This window comes from Emydura macquarii, unplaced genomic scaffold, assembly GCF_026122565.2.
Source record: "Emydura macquarii macquarii isolate MOO-44397 ecotype Brisbane River unplaced genomic scaffold, CSIRO-AGI_Emac_v2 contig_2473, whole genome shotgun sequence".
Lineage (NCBI taxonomy): Eukaryota > Metazoa > Chordata > Testudines > Chelidae > Emydura > Emydura macquarii.
Genome location: NW_027132610.1, coordinates 40,290,920 through 40,311,572, shown reverse-complemented (window position 1 = coordinate 40,311,572; position 20,653 = coordinate 40,290,920). Strand labels below are relative to the sequence as shown.

The following is a 20,653-nucleotide window of genomic DNA, read 5'->3' as shown; positions in this document are numbered from 1 at the left end:
ACGGCACGATTTCCACATGATAACCTCTCACCTCCTGGGAGTGAGGAACGACAGGGTGGACTGCCTCAGCAGGTCATTTCTACCCCACCACAACTGGTCACTACACCCAGAAGTGGCGTCTATGATTTTCCAGAGGTGGGGCTCTCCCCAGGTGGACCTGTTCGCGTCAGTCTGGAGCGAAAAGTGCCTACAGTTCTGCTATCTCTGTGGTCAAGAGACCGGGTTGATCTCCGACGCCTTCCTCTTGGACTGGTCGGGGAGCCTCATGTACGCATTCCCGCCCATTCCCCTCCTGCTCAGGATCCTGCTAAAGTTCAAGAGGGACAGAGCTGACGTTATCTTGATTGTTCCAGCCTGGCTGTGATAGCACTGGTTCAGCATGCTGCTGGACCTCTCGATTGCCCCCCTCTGGTGCTCCTGAGACAGCACGACCTCCGGTTCAAGGACCATGGTCGCCTGTTGCCCCTGGACCTGGACTCCCTGCACTTCATGGTGTGGAGGCTCTGTGGCTGACAGGGAGAGAGAGCCTGCTCAGAGCAGTCCAGCAAGTCCTGCTTGGTAGCAGGAAGCCTTCTACGCAGGTCGTGTATTGGGCTAAGTGGAGACCGTTTACCTGTTGGGCGGAGTCCCGAGGTATCCCGCCCAGCCTCTTGCCTATACAGGTCATCCTGGAGTATTTGCTCCAGCTAAAGCTCCAGGGTCTGACACTGGCCTCATTGAAGGTTTACCTAGCAGCTATTTTGGTCTTCCATCTGCTGCTAGTGGGGAGATCGCTGTTTTCCCACCCAACATTGGTCAGGTTCCTCAAGGAGGTAGAGAGGCTCTATCTGCAGATCCGTGACCCGGTGCCTCCCTGGGATCTCAACCTGGTCCTTTCGCGACTCATGGCTTCATGCCCTCTGCTTCTGCTTTCCTGGAAGGTGGCCTTCCTGGTGGCCATTACCTCTGTAAGGAGGGTCTCCGAAATTAGAGTGCTGACCTCGGAGCCCTCTTATATGGTGTGTTATAAAGATAAGGTTCACTTGAGGCCACACCTGGCCTTTCTGCCCAAGGTGGTTTCCCAATTTAATTGTAATCAGGATATTTTTCTCCCTGTGTTTTTTCCCCAAACCTCATGGTTCGGAGGAGGAGAGGAGGTGGCGCTTGCTGGATGTGAGATAGGCCCTGGCCTTCTACATGGAGCACACAAAGGCGTTCCGGAGATCGACGCAGCTCTTTGTCACAGTGGCCAACTGGATTAAAGGCTCCTCTGTCTCCACCCAGCATATGGATAACATTGTGCATCAAGTTCTGCTATGAGCAGGCAAAGGTGCTGCTTCCGGGAACCATCACAGCGCACTCAACCAGAGCTCAAGCTTCATCTACAGCCTTCCTGGAGAGAGTGCCTGTGCAAGACATCTGCAGAGCCACCACCTGGTCATCAGTGCATACCTTCACATCCCACTACACCATCATCCAGCAGGTGAGAGAGGACGCGGGATTTGGCAGAGCAGTGCTGAGGGCAGCTCATCAGTAACTCCGACCCACCTCCAAGGTATTGCTTGTTAGTCATCTATAATGGAATGGACATGAGCAAGAACTTGAAGAGGAAAACAAGGTTACTTACCAGTAACTTCTGTTCTTCGAGAGGTGTTGCTCATGTAAATTCCTTGACCCACCCACCGTCGCCGCTGCTGGAGTTGGCAGAAAGAGGGGACTGAGAGGGCGTAGGGCCGGCAGCGCCTCATATACTGTGGTATGTGCGCAGGGCTCCAGGGGGGCCGAGAGCTGGCCCTACAGAATCTGTTAAGGGGGGAAAAGTTCTGGTAGCTGTGCACGGAGACATGGACACACCTATAATGGAATGGACATGAGCAGCACATCTCGAAGAACAGCAGTTACTGGTAAGTAACCTTGTTTTTCTGTGTCGTGGCATGTCATTCAGATGCCGTGAATTATCTAGTTATGCTGCTGGAATCTTCTTCATCTTTCAAATAAGTAGGATTATTAAGAGGCTCAATTCAGGGAAATTTTCAGGCTATGATCATTAATAATGTTTCTAGAGGGGAAAACTGAAACTGTGCCAGTAGAAACAGACTGGATTGCATTTTGGACCCCAGAAAATTACAAAAAATATTTCTGCTTAAAGAACTGGAATGGATTGATGATGAAAAGGACTTAAAGATTCAAGTTAGAGCTAACATGAAATTTATGTACAGTCTTTTATTGCAACAAATAACACTCATTTGATCTTGGACAACATGGAAACTACATTAAAATGGAATTAAGGTTGAAAAGCTGTATGAGTAATTAACATTAGAAGGATGTTGTAATTATCACAAAACCAAGAACTATTAACCCAAGAAATTCAAAGTCAATTTTAAAAGAAATCAAACTTAGTAAGATGATTGGCAGTCCAAAAAAATCTCAATTCTACCGCACAGTGACTCTATGCAACAACTATAGTACCATTATGATTAGTGCATAATAAATAGTGTTTGTGGTCCCAGGTTAGGTTAAACTGTTGGAACTTGAGTCTCTACATCATTGAGGTGATTAAACAAAACAGTTCCTGGTAAAATTTTGCTTTAAGGCACAGTTGCATTTGGAAGGGTATACTGCTGCTGTTGTATAGCCTTTTCCTTATCTTCTCACTATTTACGGCTTCAAGAGATTATATGATATTGTATTTCTTACACAGAATTCTTCATTCTAATGACACCTTAGTGTAGTGACTTACACTTTAAGAACCAATGGTGATTCTTAGAGTATTTATCTGTGTGCCTCATACAGGTGAGATCACAATCTTTGAACAACAGTGTCTTTTGGGTTGCATCTGTGCCCTGCGTGTCTGAGGCTTCTCAACTGATGGCATAAAGGGCAGAGCACCTGCCAGCATCCCTCAGTTGCCTCTTACTGTACATGACAGTAGATGGGACCCGATTGCCTGCTTGTTACTTCCTAGCACATTTTCTATCGAGTTATTTCCCTATAAGTTCCCCCTTTATTTTTCTTTTAAAATGTTATCTGAAATTTATTCCCCTTAAGAAGAAGGAAAACAAAAATTAACTTGTTTTGTGCCAAAACCACATTGGTGGTGGATTCAAACCCTTCATGCTTTAAATCTTGTGCTTGTCTTGTGACTGTTTCATTCCCCTTATAGCCGATCATAGCTATTGTTTATTCTGTCAGTGAGAGCCATGTGCCTGACTGATGCTCCATTTGACCATCATTCTCCTCAAGCTCATAAAAATTCAGGGATATTTGGCTGAAATTACATCTTCAGGAGCAGTTTGGGAGGAAGTTCACATCCAGAAGAACCGGCATCAACCTCTGTGTCCCAGTCTGTCAGCTGGGATTTGACTCCCAAGACAGATAGTGGTAAGAAATCTGACAAGCCAGAAGGCATAGCACAAGCCAGAAGGCATAGCAGCCAAGGATCACCTAAGTACTAATGGTTGCTCTGGCTTTGAAGACCAGAACTGTACTGTGGAAAGGTATCAGCACTGGACTCACCATGGTTCCCAATAGTGGCCTTCCCTAAAGAAAGGAAAAGTTGAGGCCTAAGAAGAGCTCTTTTTCTTTGCTTTCTTCCCAAGAAATGAGCACTAGATCTGTGTGAATAACTGATTTTTTTCCCTTGCAGGCAATTCTAAAAAAAAATTAAATAATTGTGGTTCAGGAAGAACAGAAACCAAAAATTCAAAAAAAAATTCAACAAATTGAAGCCGTCAACAAGACCTAAATTTGATTCATCCTGAAATGAAACGTTTAATTTCTGGACACTTTAAAAATAAAAGTAAAAGAAAATCAAGGGCTAGATTCTCAAAATGGCTGGAGCAGAAGGAGGAGGTGGTGGTGGTGTTGCTGCTTTCCTTCCTTATAACCTTGAGCTCTGGCATTAGAGCACTCATCTGGGACGCAGGAGACCCAGGTTCAAGCCTCCTCCTTTGCATTTTATGGTGCAGGGACTTGAATCCCCATCCAGGCGACTTCCCTAGTCATTGGGATAAGGGTTATAAGGGAAGCACCTCAATCTGCTCATCCAGCCATTTTGTGAATAGTGCCCTAAGTCCCCTTGTGAATCTGTCACGCCTACCAAAAAAGGTTGGGCCATACTATTCGGGTCAAATTTGGGTAAATTCATTAACAATGAAAACTGCACTTTCTAGCAAATAAACAATTTTTCCAAAAAAATTCGCCTAGCTCTACTGAGCACAATGCCCTCTCATATTATGTAGGGGCAAGTGATACTGCTTCAATCTCTTACTCTGCATCAAAGGGCCTCAAGACTACATGGCTACCTGTGACTGGGACAGATTCCTCAGTGCTGAAAATCTCAGCACTGACATTGGAGTTGGCACTGTCAATTGAGGTACTAATAGTCCCTGATGATTTATGGCTGATGGAAGCTACTTTCTCTGCAGTACCGCTTTCTGTACTGAGGGCACTTCATCTGGCACTATCTTAAAGATCTCAGCTTCTCCTACTGATATCACCTCAGAGATCAGTACCACCACTACAGGAGATCTTTTACTGTGGTTGTTCTCCTAATTGCACCATGTCACCCCCTCCCCACCTCACCCCCACACTCCTATCCAATCAGGAATCTTCACCTCCCACGCACCATGATTAGGAGATGGTTCCAAACTAGAACACTCATTTAGGAGACCTATCTTATCAGCACATGGATGGCAGTGGCCCAACCTGGTCAAAGTGAATCATGCAACTTTCCACTTGGGCCATACTGGACTTACTGGGACCCACTCTCCAGAAGCGGGTCCCCTTTTTAATCATCGTGAAAATGTAGGAGTTCTCTTTCTCCTGTGGCTTCAGTTTCAAGACCTCCTGCAGCTTTTTGTTTTAGTGATGAAGAATGGATGAAGAAGAGAGAGGTTCCAAACTACCAGATCAGTAACCTTCAACTTCTCCCTAAGATCAGTCATCTCCTCCTAATGACATAGTTTCTTCTGCCCCTGTACCAGCCCTGGATGATTTCAGAGCCTTTCACGAGTTATTGTCTGGAAAATTGCATATATTATTGAGATTGAGACCTCAATGATCAGAAAGAAGGCCCATAAATTATTTGGTATCCTGTTCTTGGTGGGTTAGCAATGCCTAAAATGAAGGCATTTTAGAGTCAGCTAAAGCCTGCTGGAAGACTTCTGCTACCTTTTTCCCAACTAGCAACCAAGTGGAGAAGAGATATCAAGTATTACAGAAAGACTTTGAGCAGTTCTGGACACATCCGGACCTTGGATCTCTGGTGGTCTCTGAAGTTCAGGAGATAATTAGACATTTTGGCCCATTAAAGGTTACTTCCAGAGCTAAACCTTCCCCAAAATTTGGATCTCTGGCAGGAAAGCTTACCTCTGCACTTTACTCCAGTTACATACAGTGAATTACTAATGTTGTTATACATAGTGAATTACTAAGGGCTGTACATTAATTATAATTTTTTGACACGGGACAAGCTATCCCCCATCATAAACAAGCTTCCTCTAGAAGCCCAGAGAGGAATTAAAACTCCAATCTCTGAAGAGTAGCAAGTGGCAAAGGCCCCTATGTGAGCAGCTATGGATGGTTCTGATACTCCAGCTTGGTCTGTGGCCATAGCTGGTACAGTGAGGAGGGCTTCACGTGTCCCAAAAAATGTGCACAAAGCATAGAAGATTTACCCTTTGAGGGAACTGACTTGTTTAGCAACCTCACTTTTGAGGCCTTACAATTATTAGAAGATTCTAGGACTACTTTTGGATTAATAGGCATTTTTACCATGTTCTCAAGATGGAAGCCTTTCAGATACCATCCTTAGACCAAACTGAGAGCACTCACCTACTCTGTCATAGCATGTTATAGAGGTGATTGTCCTCTAAGGAAGAAACCCAGAATCTTGAAGGAAATCACCTTCTGTCACAGCCACCAGCCACCCCACAACATATTTGAGACAGCGGGTTTGATCTGAAGGTCAAGAGTCATACCTGAATCAACAAATGGGTATTAGAAGTTCTCTCATGTGGGTACTTGAGCTGTTCCAGTCTCTACTTCAACCCTATTCTCTTCAGGAATTCTTCTCACAAGAGACAGCTGAAAGAAGTGGCCCCCTTGCTTTGCCCAAGAGCCATTGAGGAGGTACCTATGGAATTCAGGTACCCTTATTTCCTTATTGTGACGAAGAAAGGGGCTCCTTCAACCTATCTTCAACCTGAGGAAACTGAAAAAAAGATGTATTCTGTCTGATTCAAGATGGCAGTTCTACCTTCTTCATCCCTTCTCTACAGGCACAATACTAGTTCATAGCTTTCAGCCTCCAAGAAGCATATTTCCACGTTTCAATCTATCTGATCCACAGGAAGTATCTGATTCACAGTAAGGCCCAATCATTGTCAATATAAAGTACAGCCACTTTCCACAGCACCAAGAGTATTATGTCTAGCTGCAATAGCTGACCTCTAAGAAACAAAGGATCTGTGTTTATTTAGATGATTGGCTGATCAGAATCAGTAAGATATCACCATAGCCCTGATGACCATTCTCAGTCTGTTCAAAGAGCTGGGCCTGATAAACTTCAACAAATTGTCTCTTCAGCCATCGCAGACAGTAGAATTCATAAAGCTTTAATCACCTTCAAATTGGCAAATACACATCTCCCATAAGAGAAATTCCATTCTATCCAATCAGTCATATCCATCAACCACCGTACAAATTTGTCTCAAGCCTTTAGGCCACGTGTTGATTTTCACTTATGTGACACTACTAGTCAGACATCACTTATAGCTGTTGTCGGGACTCGCTGAGGTTTGTATATCAACCTAGAAAACGTCAACTGCATACACACATTGTAGTCCCAGCTCATATCTTATCACTAAAGTGGTGGAAATATGACCAGAATATTCAAAAAGTGATACCCTTCTCCACCCATGTACCTACAAAGATACCTGTCACAGTTGCTCCAGGGACAGGTTGGGATGCTCATCCTGCACTGCTTTTAAATGCATGAAATATTGTCCCAGAAGGACATAAGACTCCATATAAATGTCCTGGAACTTAAGGCAGTTAGGTTAGCCTGCAACACATTCCTCCCAGCTTTCAAGTATTCCATCACACTGATCCTTATATATAATACACCTGCAATGTATTATGTAAACAGGCAGAGGGGTGCCTCTGAGGCAACCAGAATATGAACATGGTGTCAGTTTAATGGGATAACGTAGGTCTCTGGAAGACCACCTGACAAGTTGGCAATCTCTCTCATCAGTGGATGTGTCACCAATCATGAATAGTCTGTGAAAAGCTCCATCCTCTCACTGATGTTTTAACAGTGGAGAATATCATCACGGAATTATTTACCTTCAAAGAGAATGCAAAGTTTTGCCTGTGGCTCTGTGGGTGCCTGACCCCAGGATCCATGCAAGATGCATTTCTCATTCCATCCTGTTGAAGTCTTGTGTGCATTTCTATTGATGCCCTTAATAAGTAGGGTGATAGGGACAATAAGAGAAGGTGCAGCAACGGTGATCCTGATAACTCCTCATTGGCGGAGACAATTCTGGCTAATATTTTCTCCAGATGTCAACTATTTGCCCTTGTATCACTTCAGGACTGTTCAAACATAACCTTTCAGAGCTGGAGATAGAATGCATATCCAGACCCAATCATTGCATATAATAAATAGCCTGGATGTTGGCTGGTTAAGGGTTACTAACAGAAGCTATTCATTACAAGTATGAGAAATCCTCTTAGCCAGTCTTTTTTCACTTTGAGAAGGAGAACTATCTGGACATCTCATGATGACCTTGTCCTTTTGATTCCCCAAGATTCTTGTCTACGTTCTGCAGCTAAAATTCTCCATCAGTTCAATCAGAGTAGCTCTTGCAACAATCTCAGTATGCCATATTCCTGTACTATCTTGCTCAGTGTTCTCCCACCTTACTGTTTCTAAATTTTTTAAAGGGTGGAATCACACAAACCACCAGTCTCTCTTGAGATCTCAACATTATCCTTGCAGGTCTCAGGTGCCTACATTTGAAACCTCCTCTCTGAATATTATCTTAACTACTTTACTCTCAAAATAGCCTTTTTAGTGGTTATTACATCAGGCGGATGTGTCCATGAACTCCATGGCTAAACAAGGCAAATTCTCTTTTCATCAAAAAGGTGGTGTTGAGACCTAGAATGAGAAATCATTCTAGATTTATTCCCAAAGTTATTTTACGTTTCAATTTAAATCAAGCAATTAATCTAAAGATTTCTTTCCAAAATCCCATTTTTGTCCAGAAGAGAAAAAAGGCCGTACTTCAGCTGTTTGTAGGCCCTTGTTATATTTCCTAATTGAACAAAGTCCTTTACGCGGTCTCATCTTTTTTTGGTCTAAGTAGCACTGCTAAAGAGTTAAGCCATCTCCTCCTAGAGAATATCTAAATGCATTACCCCACATATGAATCTGTCACATAGATGACATATTCCTTCCACCAAACAGGATGGTTTGTTCAGTGAGAGCTCAGGCTGCTTCTTCTGCATGTTTCAGAAATATCCCCATACCTGTCCATCTGCAAGGCAGTTGCTTTGGAGTAATTCTGTCACTTCCATTAAACACTATGCTCTTGATTTGACCACAAGATTAGAAGCCAGATTTGGAAAGGCAGTGTTACAGTCATCAGTTAGTGTCAGATAAGACTCCTCAATCCTACCTTCTAGATGAGAAATTGATTGCCAGTCACTTAGAGTGGGATCCACACACTCATACTCAAACTACAGTTACTGTAAGGTAACCGTTCTTTTTTTACATTTACTAATAGTAGTATCCAGTTCATTAGTGTTTCCAGTAGAGAGAAGAAAGAAACAATGACAAGCAAATGAGAATGGTAGAATGAAATTTGTATAGAAGGAGAAATATTTTACTTTATTTTTTGCAGTTGTTTGAATTGGGTCCAGATGGGGGAGATCATGAGACTGATGGGGACCTTCTTGCTGAAACTGATGTCTTGGCATATGATTGTGCTGCTAGGTAAATCATTTTATTTATTTTTCTTCAAAGAAGCTTACTGCTTTGCTAGTTTTGTTTTGGTAGGCATTTTAAACATATTTTGAAGGTATGCTGAAGTAATATTTTGAAGGTATGGCGAAGTAATCTGTGGTGTTAGACTCTCTAATGCAGTGGTTCCCAACCTTTTTTGCTCGAGAGCCACAGATAACACCATTTTTACAACCCTGAAAGGCCACCAGTCTCTGCCAGCTCCCCTCTTCCTCCACCCCCACCCAGCAGCCAGATGGAAGGAGTTCAGGGAGGAGGCTGCCTCCTTCCTCACTGATCTCCTGTCCCCCTGGCTGCAGCAGGCAAACGGCACGTGTCCTGTAGCCCTGTGCGCTCTACCTGGGTCCTTGGCATTGGCTCCCTTCTGCAGCCAGGGGGATGGGAGATCAATGTTCCCCTTCCTCCGGCTCCAGCAGGGACCCCACCCTCTAGGGACCCAGGTGAAGCACTTTGTGCTCTCTGCTACAGCCAGGGGGAGGGGAGAGCTAATTTTCCATCCACTAGGCTGCAGCAGGGAAATCACATGCGTCCTGCAGCTCTGTCTGCTCCACCTGGGTCCCTAGGCAGTGTATCCCTTCTGCAGCCACTGCCAAGGGCATGGGAGGTTATTGCTCCCCTCCCTCTGGTTCCAGCAGAGACCTCAGCACGTAGGGACCCAGGCAGAGAGCTTTGCCGTTCACCCTGCTACAGCCAAGGGGAAGAGAGCATTGATCTCCTGTCCGCTTGGCTGCAGCAAGGAGCCTGCACTGGTCTTGTAGCCTCATGCCAATGTGCTCTGCCTGAGTCTTTAGGCAATGGCTCCCTTCTGCAGCCAATGGGATAGGAGCGGCAGACCATTTTGAAAGCCCCCGTGGGCATGGGTTGGGAACCACTGCTGTAATGTGTAGTGCTGCATTTATTATAGTCAACCAACAAAAAGAGGTAAAGTGAAAAGAGCAACAAAAGAGACAAAAAATACCACTTCAGGTATTGTAAGGAGACTGAGATATCAAATGAGAAAGTGAAAGCCTTCCCCTTCCCAGCCCAACACATTTCCTTTTGTTCTTTGGTGGGAATGTAGACATTAAATTTTGTATCTATTTGATTATAGACTCTAAGGTCAGAAGAGACCAACATGATCACCTAGTCTGACCTCCTGCACAATTCAGGTCATAGAACCTCACCCACCCACTCCTGTAATAAACCTCTAACCTATGACTGAGTTATTAAAATCCTCAAATCATGGTTTAAAGACTTTAAGGTATAGCGAATCCACCAGCAAGTGAGCCATGCCCCATGCTACAGAGGAAAGTGAAAACCCCCCAGAGCCTTGGCTAATCTGCCCTGGGGGAAAATTCCTTCCTGACCCCAACTATGGTGATCAGTTAAACCCTGAGCATGTGGGCAAGACTCACCAGCCAGACTCCCAAGAAAGAATTATCTGTAATAACCCACCTCATCTAACATCCCTTCACAGGCCATTGGCATATCTACCACCAGATCAGTCAGTTGCCGAACTAGGCTGTCCCATCATACCATCCCCTCCATAAAGGAGGATAAAGAACACATTTGAGAGAGCTGTAGCAGAAGGGCACTTTTTTGCATATATTTCCTGTAAGTCCAAATGTATTGGTATATTTTTCAGAACTGACTTAATATTATGATTACCAAAGGAAAGGACGTTGTGTTGTGCTTTGGCCCATTTTGGGAGGGAGGGAGGGAAAGAGGAAGCATTCTTCACTGAAATGTCAATATGGATGGAATTGGGAGACTTTGACTAGGGAAGGAAGGGGAGGGGATGAATCTACACATATGTTAAAGAACTAAGAATGACACATTTATGTAACAATACACAATACACCTTCCAAAAAGCTCATCTTTACCTTTGTCTGGATTGCCCAGTTACCTAGTGATATGGTCAGTCGTCTTTTGATCAGAAATTGTACTGAAAAGGGATGTATAAGCAGGAGGACATATAATTGCAAATAGAAGGTGCTCTCCAAAAAACTGCTTTGACTGCCTTAGTTATCTGTCTGTGTGAATGAAAAACAACTTCTCTTAAAGTTCATTTGCAGCTGCTTTGGCCTTTCATGAACTTTTTGAATGTAGACAAGATTCTTTCCTATAACTTGTGCTTGGGTTCATGAAGTACTTAATTAAAACAACCCCTATCCCATTTAAAATACAAAATAAAACAGTCACTGGGAACTAATGGGATCAAACCAAGATCATGAGATTGCCTAAAAGATATATAAAATTACATTATATTCATCAAGTAAGAGGAGAGTAGGGTGCACTCTCATGATCACAAGGACAGATCCCTGTCCAGATCTGTTAATAAAAGAAGACATCTCTCCTTGATCCCATCCAGGTTGGGTGAACCTTCGCTCATGGATCCTAAGTACATGGGATCTCTGAAAGGATTAGTCAGTTACATTGATGGCTCCAACTCCTAAGCATGAGGACCGACATCTGCTGGCTCCATCTAAGAATAGGTCTACACTACAAAGAAAAACCTGTGGCTGGTTCATACCACCTGACTTGGGCTCATGGGACTTGGGCTATGGGGCTGTTTCATTGCTGTGTAGACTTCCAGGCTCGGGGTAGAGCCTGAGCTCTGGGACCCTCCCACCTCGTGGGGTCCTACAGCCCAGGCTCTGGAAGTCTGAGCCCAGAAGTGTACACAGCAATAAAACAACCCCACCGCCCAAACCCCTCAAGCTCAAGTTGGCTGGCATGGACCATCAGAAGGTGTTTAGTTGCTGTGTAGACATACCATATGAGCGCAGGACCTGACACAGTTGAGGAGATCCAGACTCCCTCCTTGCAATTATGCTTTTCCTGGGGACTGCTGGTACCTGATGCTATGGTATCCCCCTGAGCCGATTGACCCCTCCATTGGCCTACTGGCACCCATGGGACCCATATGTCAGATGCTCTGGATCCACCTTTGAGTCTTGCCACATCTCACCTACTCAGCATCTGTCAGAGTACAGGATGGAGAATTTTGATCCATATCCTCAGGTATTGCTTGGAATTTCACTGTTTCTGGATGAAGCAGTTACTCTATCATCACTGTCTCCACCAGATGCTCATAGACAATAGCAGGAGCTGCTGCAGAGCATAACCAGTGAACTTGAGATTCCATGGGAGAAAGTCCAGGACCCCCAACTCTAACTTTTGGATACTCTACAGCTTATAGGTCCTGGGAAAGTGGTGCTTCCTATTACTGAAGCTATCATGGAATCAGCCAGAGTGGTCTGGCATACCCTATTTTCTTTGCACCTTCATATCTAGAGGGGCTGAGAGACAGGATTTTGTCCTTGAGAAGGGAGCCAAATTTATTTTCTCCCATCCATTGCCCACCTCCTCGATGGTACAAGCAGCCATGAAGATTCAAAGGTTACAACACTAGAAGACCACCCTACGTAATAAGGGCTCAAAGAGGTTGGACCTTTTGGGAAAAGGGCTTTTTTTCCTCTGCAAGCCTACAATTCCGTATCACTTACTTTGAGGCCTCAAAGTTAGCGAAATACAATTTTCATTTATTCCAGGCTGGTGGATTTTAAAGACAAACTTCCCCTAAAGACTGAGCTCAATTTCAATCCTTCATCGAGGAAGCCAAACTAGTGGCAAAACATCCTTACAAGCTGCTATGGATGCAGCAGACAGAGCATCTAGAAGCATAGCCATTGGCATTGTTATGAAGTGCAAGTCTTGGTTTCGCTCCTCAGGGTTCCCATTGGAGGTCCGGAATAGCAGACAGGGAGTCAATTTGTTTAATGAAAAAAATGGATGAGGCCCTATACTTGTTGAGAGATTCCAATCCCTGAGAATTTACACCCCAGCTCTGAAGAGAAAAACCACAGGCAGGTATATAAACCAAGGCTGCCTTCTTTCATTACTGTCTAGTTGAGCCTCCACATAAATGACAGAGAGCCCAGAGGCCTCGATTTTCAACTCTCTCTGCTGCCACAAGGTCTGCCCAAATCTCAGCCATCTGCTCCTTTTGATGCTTCTGTTAAGAACTACCGACCATCATTGATGTCACCCACTTCTACCCCCCTTATCTTTTGGGGGCTCTCTCTCACTTTTCACCCACAGTTGGGACTCTAATCATGACAGACAGTTGGGGTTTAGAAATTATCTATCAAGTTTATTCCATTGAATTTCTCTCCCTCCTTTCCCCACAAATTCCCTTCCCGACCCCTTTTCAGGGACCACTCTCATGAAGAGAGTCTTCAACAGGAGGCAGACCCCCTTCTTCCAATGAGGGGCAATAGAGTGAGTGCCACCTTAATATCAAGAGAGAGGCTTTTATTCCCCTAATTTCTTAATCCCTCAAAAAGAGAGGGGACTGAAACCCATTCTGGACCTTTGTAAACTCAGTGTAATTCAAAAATTAAAATTCAGGATGGTTACACTAATATCGATAATCCACACTCCACACGGCTTTTGACCATGAAGGACACCTCTGCTCATGCAGATAGTCATCTGTTTCACAGACACTTCCTTTAATTCATGGTAGGTCAGGAACACTTCCACTTCAGACCCTTCCTTTTGGATTGGCAGCAGTGCCCAGAGTATTTACTAAAGTTTTCTCTGTGGTAGCAGCCCAACTGAGATATCAAAGTTACACAGATTCCCTCTAATTGGACAATTGACTCCTAGTAGGTTGTTCCAGCCATGAGGACAGATCAGTGACTTTATACCCGCTCCATCTGCTAGCAGCCCTGGGTGTCTGTGTGAACAAAGAAAAGTCTGTTTTTTCTTCTAGAGCATACTGGATTTAATTTCAGCAGGAGCTTTCCTCCCCACAGAAAGATTTCTGTTTTAATGAGAAATCTAATAGCACGGATTACTCGCAGTCCAAATACTATGGCCTATGTGCCTTTCTCTTGAGTCACATTATCTCATGTGCTTGTGACTCCATTCACCAGGCTTCATCTATGATGCCTACAGGCCTGTCTTCTATCTGTCTACTCACTAGAAGGACCACGTGAACACCAGGATGACTGTTCCCACCAAGGTCAGTGCCTCTTTTACCTCACGGTCAAATCCGGATCAAGTGAGAGTAGGCATCCCTTCAGCGCTCCCACCCCAATGCTAACATAGTAATGGACACATCTCTGTGGGATTTGGATGCTCACCTGAACAATTACACTGTTCAAGGTACCTGACTCCATGGGAGGCCAGACTGCATATCAACTTGCTGGAACTGAGTGAAGTCTGCCTGGTATGCAGGGCTTTTCTCCCACTCATTCAGTCTCAGTGTCCAAGTAATGTCAGACAAAGTCAACATGTTTTTTTATATTAACAAGCAACATGGAGCAAGATCCCTTCCCCTCTGCATAGAAAAATCAGGCTTTGGAATTGGTGCATCAGAAACCACATCACTAAACAAGCCCCATACCTTCCAAGTATTCAAAATTCTGTAGCAGACAACCTAAGCAGACACTTTTCTGCAGACCACGGGTGGGAAATACACAGCTCAGTTCTAAGTGAGATATTCAGTCAGTGGGGAGCACCTCAACAGGATCTCTTCGCACCCCAAACAGAGAAGAAACTGTCTTTGTATTACTACAGAGGAGCTATGAGCCACAACTCCCGGGAAAGGTTCTCTTGCTGTCATGGACAACAGACCAATTCAGATATGCCTTACTGCCCATTCCCCTGCTACCACAGGTCTTGAGAAAGGTCCATCAAGACAAGGCCAGCATTGTTATTCTAGTACCCAGTTGGCCCAGGCAGTTTTGGTTCCCAGACATTCTGAGAATGTCAATTCATCCACCTATCAGGATCCATCCCTTTTCAAGAAGGCAGCAAAATCAGACATCCCAGTCTAGACCCAGTTCGCCTCCTGGCTTGGTGTTTGATTGGGCATCATATCTAGAATGCTCTTGCTCAATGGCTGTCCAAATCATTCTTATTCAAAGAAGGAAAGATTCAACCAGGAGCTGCTATGGAGCTAAATGGAAATGTTTCTCTACCTGGGCACAGAATAATTAGTTTTCCTCAGACTTTGCTGATATCTGTTTTAGATTATCTCTTGTCGTTTCTCTATTAGCTCTTTGTGGATGCATCTCGCAACAATTGCTGCACTCTGCCCTTGCTATATCACAGTACCTACGTGTGGTATACAGATAGAGACCACACGTCTCAAAGAACTTCCAGTTACAGATAAATAACCTCCATTTTTGTCACTCACTGATACCCTCCTCTCTTGAAGATAGGCGTACTTCACATCTGTTTCGCATGCACACCAGACAACTACATCACCCTCCCATCCATTCATTCAGTGCTTCATACCCCCAGGACTAAGTCACATGTTCTCTGGCTTACACCCATTCATTTTTCAACCCACTCAGTCTTTATAGAATCCCTGCTCAATCATCAAGTCATGAACTGATTCTAAAATATTCCCAACTCAGTCATAACTTCATTCACTCACTAATAACACCATCAGATTTATCAGTTTGGTTTTCCTTTTCCTTCTTTCTCCTCACCCAATTCATCAGTTCTCTTCACAGCTTAATTAAATCTGTTCCCATATAGTCGTCTCTTTAAAGTTGTGTAGCTATCTCAACACCTTGCCCATTGTTGGGCCATCTCATGGTACATGATTGCCCCTTCATTTCTTTCTTCAGTCAGTTCTACCTTTGACAGTAGGTGTCTCACCTCAGCTTCATTTGCTACATTGTATCCCCTTGGTTGTGGAGGGACTGGGGTTTTTGTCCCTCTCCTTTTATCTAGTGATGGGCCACAGAAGTTGCTGGAGTATTCGAACCTTTCCCTGAAAGACAGATAAGGAGTCAAATACCTTCTGTTCTCTCTGTACCTAGAGAGTGGATTGCCAGAACTGGGTGAGTGCAGTCAGCAACTTTAGAACAGTAATACTCTGGGCCTGGCTTCAGCCAGCCAGGAGATGAGAAAGAACCAGGTCTTGATCCAGAAGAGTGGGAAGCCTGGAGAAACTGCTGATCATCTTAGTCACTATATTAGGTAGGGGGAATCGAGGAGGAATCAGGAGTTCAGAGGATTTAGCAGGAGTCATTGCAAGTGATTCTTCACTCACTCACCTCTGAACTGATGTAGAGTGAGAAAAGGTCCTCTTACAGGCTCAAATTTGTAACAGCTTCTCTCTTAGCACTTGGCACAGGACCAGGGCTTCATTTCAGTTCCCATTTCTAAAGCTATTTTTACAACCATAAATACTAGAAAATGCTTTTTTTTAAAAAAAATTAATTCATTATTGGGAAAATCCTGGTCCCATTGAAGTCAACTGTATTCAATGACTATTAATCCCATCATCATAATTCAATGGGACCAGGGTTTTACTTATACATATTTTCTGTATATTCTGCATTTGTGTATCTTGGCACCGTGTCATATATTTTTCTTATTTTTTTTCATGTGAATATATTTATATTCACATATTCCTTAGAATTTGTGATACCCTGAAATTCTTTATAAAACAACCAGTTCACCTGAAATTCTGTAAAGTTATAGTAAGAATGTGCGCTAACGAATTTATTTACTATGCATTACTGCAAATAATATTAATATTCTATATTTTGTTAAATTAGCTTCATTCATTAGCCTAGCCAGTATTTGAAAGCTGTAGCTGATTTTCAGGACATCTGCTCTGTTTTAAATACAATTCCAAGTTAAATTTATTGAATCACTGGATGTCCTGGCTTTCTAAAACAAACAAAACAACACACCACCAACACAATGTAAAGAAGTGTAGAGTTGAGTGGAAATAGGTAGGTATTTCATATTGTCATAGTTCTTCTGGTTCACTTGGATTTTCTTTTTTAAAGTTGATCGTGGAATTTCACATAATTTAACTTGCAAATTAATTAAAACATTTTAAACTTTGCTTCTATCAGAGAAAAATATGCAATGATGTTTGATGAACCAGTTCTCTTGCAAGCTGGCTGGTGGTATGTAGCCTGGGCACGAGTGTCAGGCCCTAGCAGTGATTGTGGATCTCATGGACAGGCCTCTATTACAACAGATGATGGGTAATTATTTTTGTCTATCTTATATATTTGTATGAAACAAAAGCCTCTAATGTTACTTGAATCAAAGTTGTGTTTTTCTTTCAGCATTGTTTTCCAGTTTAAGAGTTCCAAGAAATCAAATAATGGTACAGATGTAAACGCAGGACAGATCCCTCAGTTACTATACAGGTAATATTTTCATCTGTTTTTGGGTCAGGTTGTGGAATTGTTTTTTGTAAACAGAAGTGCTATAAAGATAACCCTACAGTGTATGATAGGACCATTTTACTGGATTAGAAAACTGATGTTTGAAAACTTGTGGGGAAAATCAGTTACAGCTGAAAAGATATAAAGGACGTATACGTCATATTGGAAGTTATTTCCATCTGGTTTTAAAAGGTCATGATGCATTAAGTATTGAGATTTCATATTAAAATAAAGGTTTGTTATATTTCATGCTTAGGTTATCTGCTAGTTTTGTGAATGTTGGTCTTTTCCCCTAAAATACTTCATTTTTGTGACAGACTGAAGATCTTAAATGATTTGAGAAGCTTATCACTGTAGGCTATTTCTCAAAAACTACCATACAGAATTTCATACTCAGTGCTGCTTAGAGAAAATACCCAAATGGTGCTTACACAGACCTTGACTGTCTATTTTTGTATTGTAATTGGCATATAGATGGGTTTAAAGCATCTGGGAAAACAGCAGCTACTGCATTTTATCACCATTTTGTTCTGTGGTTCATGGAGCTTCAGTTGTAAATATTTTAGGGCCCAATCATAAAACTTACTTTTCTTCTGAGATCTCTGCATTTCTTGGCACACGTTCCATGGCTAGTAAACAACAGAGTTATCATTAAAGTCCGAGCCACTTTCACAAACAGTAAATCACTCTAGATTTTTTCAGTGTCTTTCAGACTGGTGCCTCTAAGTGCTACCACAAAACAAAGAATAAATATGCATGACCGATAGTACGGCTTAATTAGGAAGTTTATGGACTATTGCTTTTCCTTTTGCACATACAACAGTGTTACCTAAGGTCAGAGTGTCATTTGGGGATTTCCTTGGTGTGAGTGAATAGATACCTTAAAGTGTGGTGAGGATAAAAAAATGAAATATGGGCTGCAAAAATCTTGCTTAGGGCATGTTTACACATGCAGAAGTGCAGTTGTACCAACTCAGATGCACTGCTGCAGCGTGTCTGGTGAAGACGCTTTATGCAGAAGGGAGAGAACTCTCCCATCATCATGATAAAATCATCTCCATGTACGGCAGATGCCGTGCACGTGAGCGCTTAACGTTGCTTATTTGGGTGGTTTATTCACACTCCTGAGTGACATAAATTATGCCAACATAAACTGTAGTGTAGACATAGCCTTAGGGTTCTTGTAGTTGTGTGAATCTTGCCTACTGTTTTACTTTGATTGGAATCAGTGTGGCTTGTTGTCTGAAAATGTCAAATGAATTACCTTTACATTTTACAGGTAAATTAAATTTACGTATATGTTCAGTTAGTTCCTTTAAAACTAGCAAATCACAAAAATATCGCTGAAATAAAGACCATTTTAATTAGCCTCATCAGCTATACTGTGTAATGTCCTCTGCAAAAGAGAATTTTCCATTTGTTGAACTTTCTTAGTAATATTCTTATTCTTAGTAATATTCTCTCAGGTCAGCTTCCAGTCTGGATTCCACAGTACTGGGAAGGGCTGTCAACTTTTAAAAAGATATTGAGGCAGCACTGATCACTCTTTTGTTGATAGAATATTCTTTTAATTGTTCCCCATATTATATTTTCTCCATTTCCTAATCACATCATTTTGGGCTTTCTGTTTCCACGCCCAGCCCTTTTGACCTGCTTTGTCCCAGGTTCTGGTAGTCCATGGGTACAGAGCAGATCAAACCCCAAGCACCTTGCATCTGGAGGCCAAATCACAAAAGGGTTCTCCCAACTTGTGATGACTGTCATAACCGTGGAGAAGGGTTTCAAAGAATTCCAGTAAGAAAGAATATGGTTTACCTCTGTTTCACCTGGCTTTGAACGTCTCCATGACCCCTTTCTCAAACTGAAGGGCCTCCATATCTCCCTTCCATCTTATTTTGAGTCTTCTCAGAGTCCTCAGTCTACTTCTGTCCACATTTTCTTACTCCAGTAAGAAACTTTTGAAATGTGACATGAAATGTTCCATTACGTGAAATCACTATCCAGGAGAACTTTTGTATCCTGTCATTTTCCTTCTTGTCTCCTTTTTCAGAAGGCTTGCATCTTTTTTCCAGCTTTTTCCCTCTTCATTATTCATTCAGTAAACTTTTCCCCCAATTTCACATATTCTCTCTTCTGAGCCAAAAAGTGGAAGGCAAAGCTCAAACACATTGAGCTACCTTTTTTTTTTTTTTTTTTTTGGTTGGGGGTGTCTGAGAAGTTTAAAACAACATCAAAATATCAAGGCCCAAAGCCACAGGATGAAATTTCCAGCTCAATTTCAAGAGATCTTTTCAGATTCAGATGGATTACCTATAGGCTATTTCAAGAGAGTAAAATTGACAATTATATTTCCAATGTCAGCTAATTTTATATTTTGCTTTATAACACAGCAATAAAAAAGCACCTATCCAGGCGCTTACGCACTTTTGAAGCAACTTCTTTTAAAAGTACAGTAATATAGGTGAGTGGCATACACCACCAATTTGGTCGACATAATGTACCCTATCTACACGTGTATCATTTGAAAACTATTTATATCTTAGGGTGAGGTGTGATGTGGAAATATCAAGTGGAGCCGTTACCGTAGAAATGGGGATAAACAACAAGAGCATAACATATTAAAATGTCCACTTTGAAATATTTGCGTTCTTTTCTGTTAGTTTTATGACCATGTGTTGTTACAAGATGTAAAATTGGATTTCTTTGTGACCTCAAAGCATCACAACAACAATTTAAAGGGTAAAATGAAACCTAATAATAAATTTGTATAGTTATCATTGAAATGTAATAGCACTGGTGACATTTCTAGTCAATATCATTATCATCCTGTTCATCATTGTGTTCTCTGTTGATAATGCATGAGTTATCAGAGTCTTCATTGTCTTGGCATGTACACAGTTCTGTGCAGGGCGGATTGTTATGCCTACAGACACAATTGATTGTACAGCGACCTCAATGGTCCAGGCACAAAGGCAATCTTGAAGCTAAAATACCATTGGGCTTTTGAAGAATACAGGAAGTGGTTCATCATCCACATTTTTCTATCCATTTTGCAATGGTGATCCAATATCTGGTTTACCTATGCACAAAGACCTCCAAATCTTTGTTTGCCGACATGCTCTTTTGATATGCTCTTCAAAACTGTCCTCATCTGGGGAGAGTTTGGCCAGTGACTTGTTCTTTTTAATGGCTAGTTTGATGTGCAATCAATTCAGGTCTCTATGGGTCTCCTTTTCTTAATTGCTGTGGTCATAGAGCACTGCTACCAGCTTTCTTGCCACAGAAATTGTCTTGTGCGTCACTCTCTCCCAATTTGGCAAGTTCTCTGAAGTGGTAAGCTCCCTTTATTTTGACATTAAACACAGATTTTTCCCAGTGCCAAATAGGGATAACACAGAGTCACATCCTGTTAATGTGTGTACAACGAAAAGTATGTTGCAGAAGTCAG

General features: G+C 42.5%; 1 protein-coding gene across 7 annotated transcripts in view; it reads left to right on the top strand.

Moving 5' to 3' along the window:
* The window catches only part of MYCBP2 (MYC binding protein 2), a 477,832-nt gene that overhangs the window by 192,197 nt on the left and 264,982 nt on the right, over positions 1 to 20,653 (top strand). For all 7 annotated transcript variants that reach the window (XM_067563270.1, XM_067563273.1, XM_067563271.1 and 4 more), the window contains 3 exons: positions 8,895 to 8,986; positions 16,885 to 17,019; positions 17,104 to 17,187. In XM_067563270.1, coding sequence (XP_067419371.1) covers positions 8,895 to 8,986; positions 16,885 to 17,019; positions 17,104 to 17,187 — 311 coding nt within the window. The remainder of the gene's footprint in view (positions 1 to 8,894; positions 8,987 to 16,884; positions 17,020 to 17,103; positions 17,188 to 20,653) is intronic.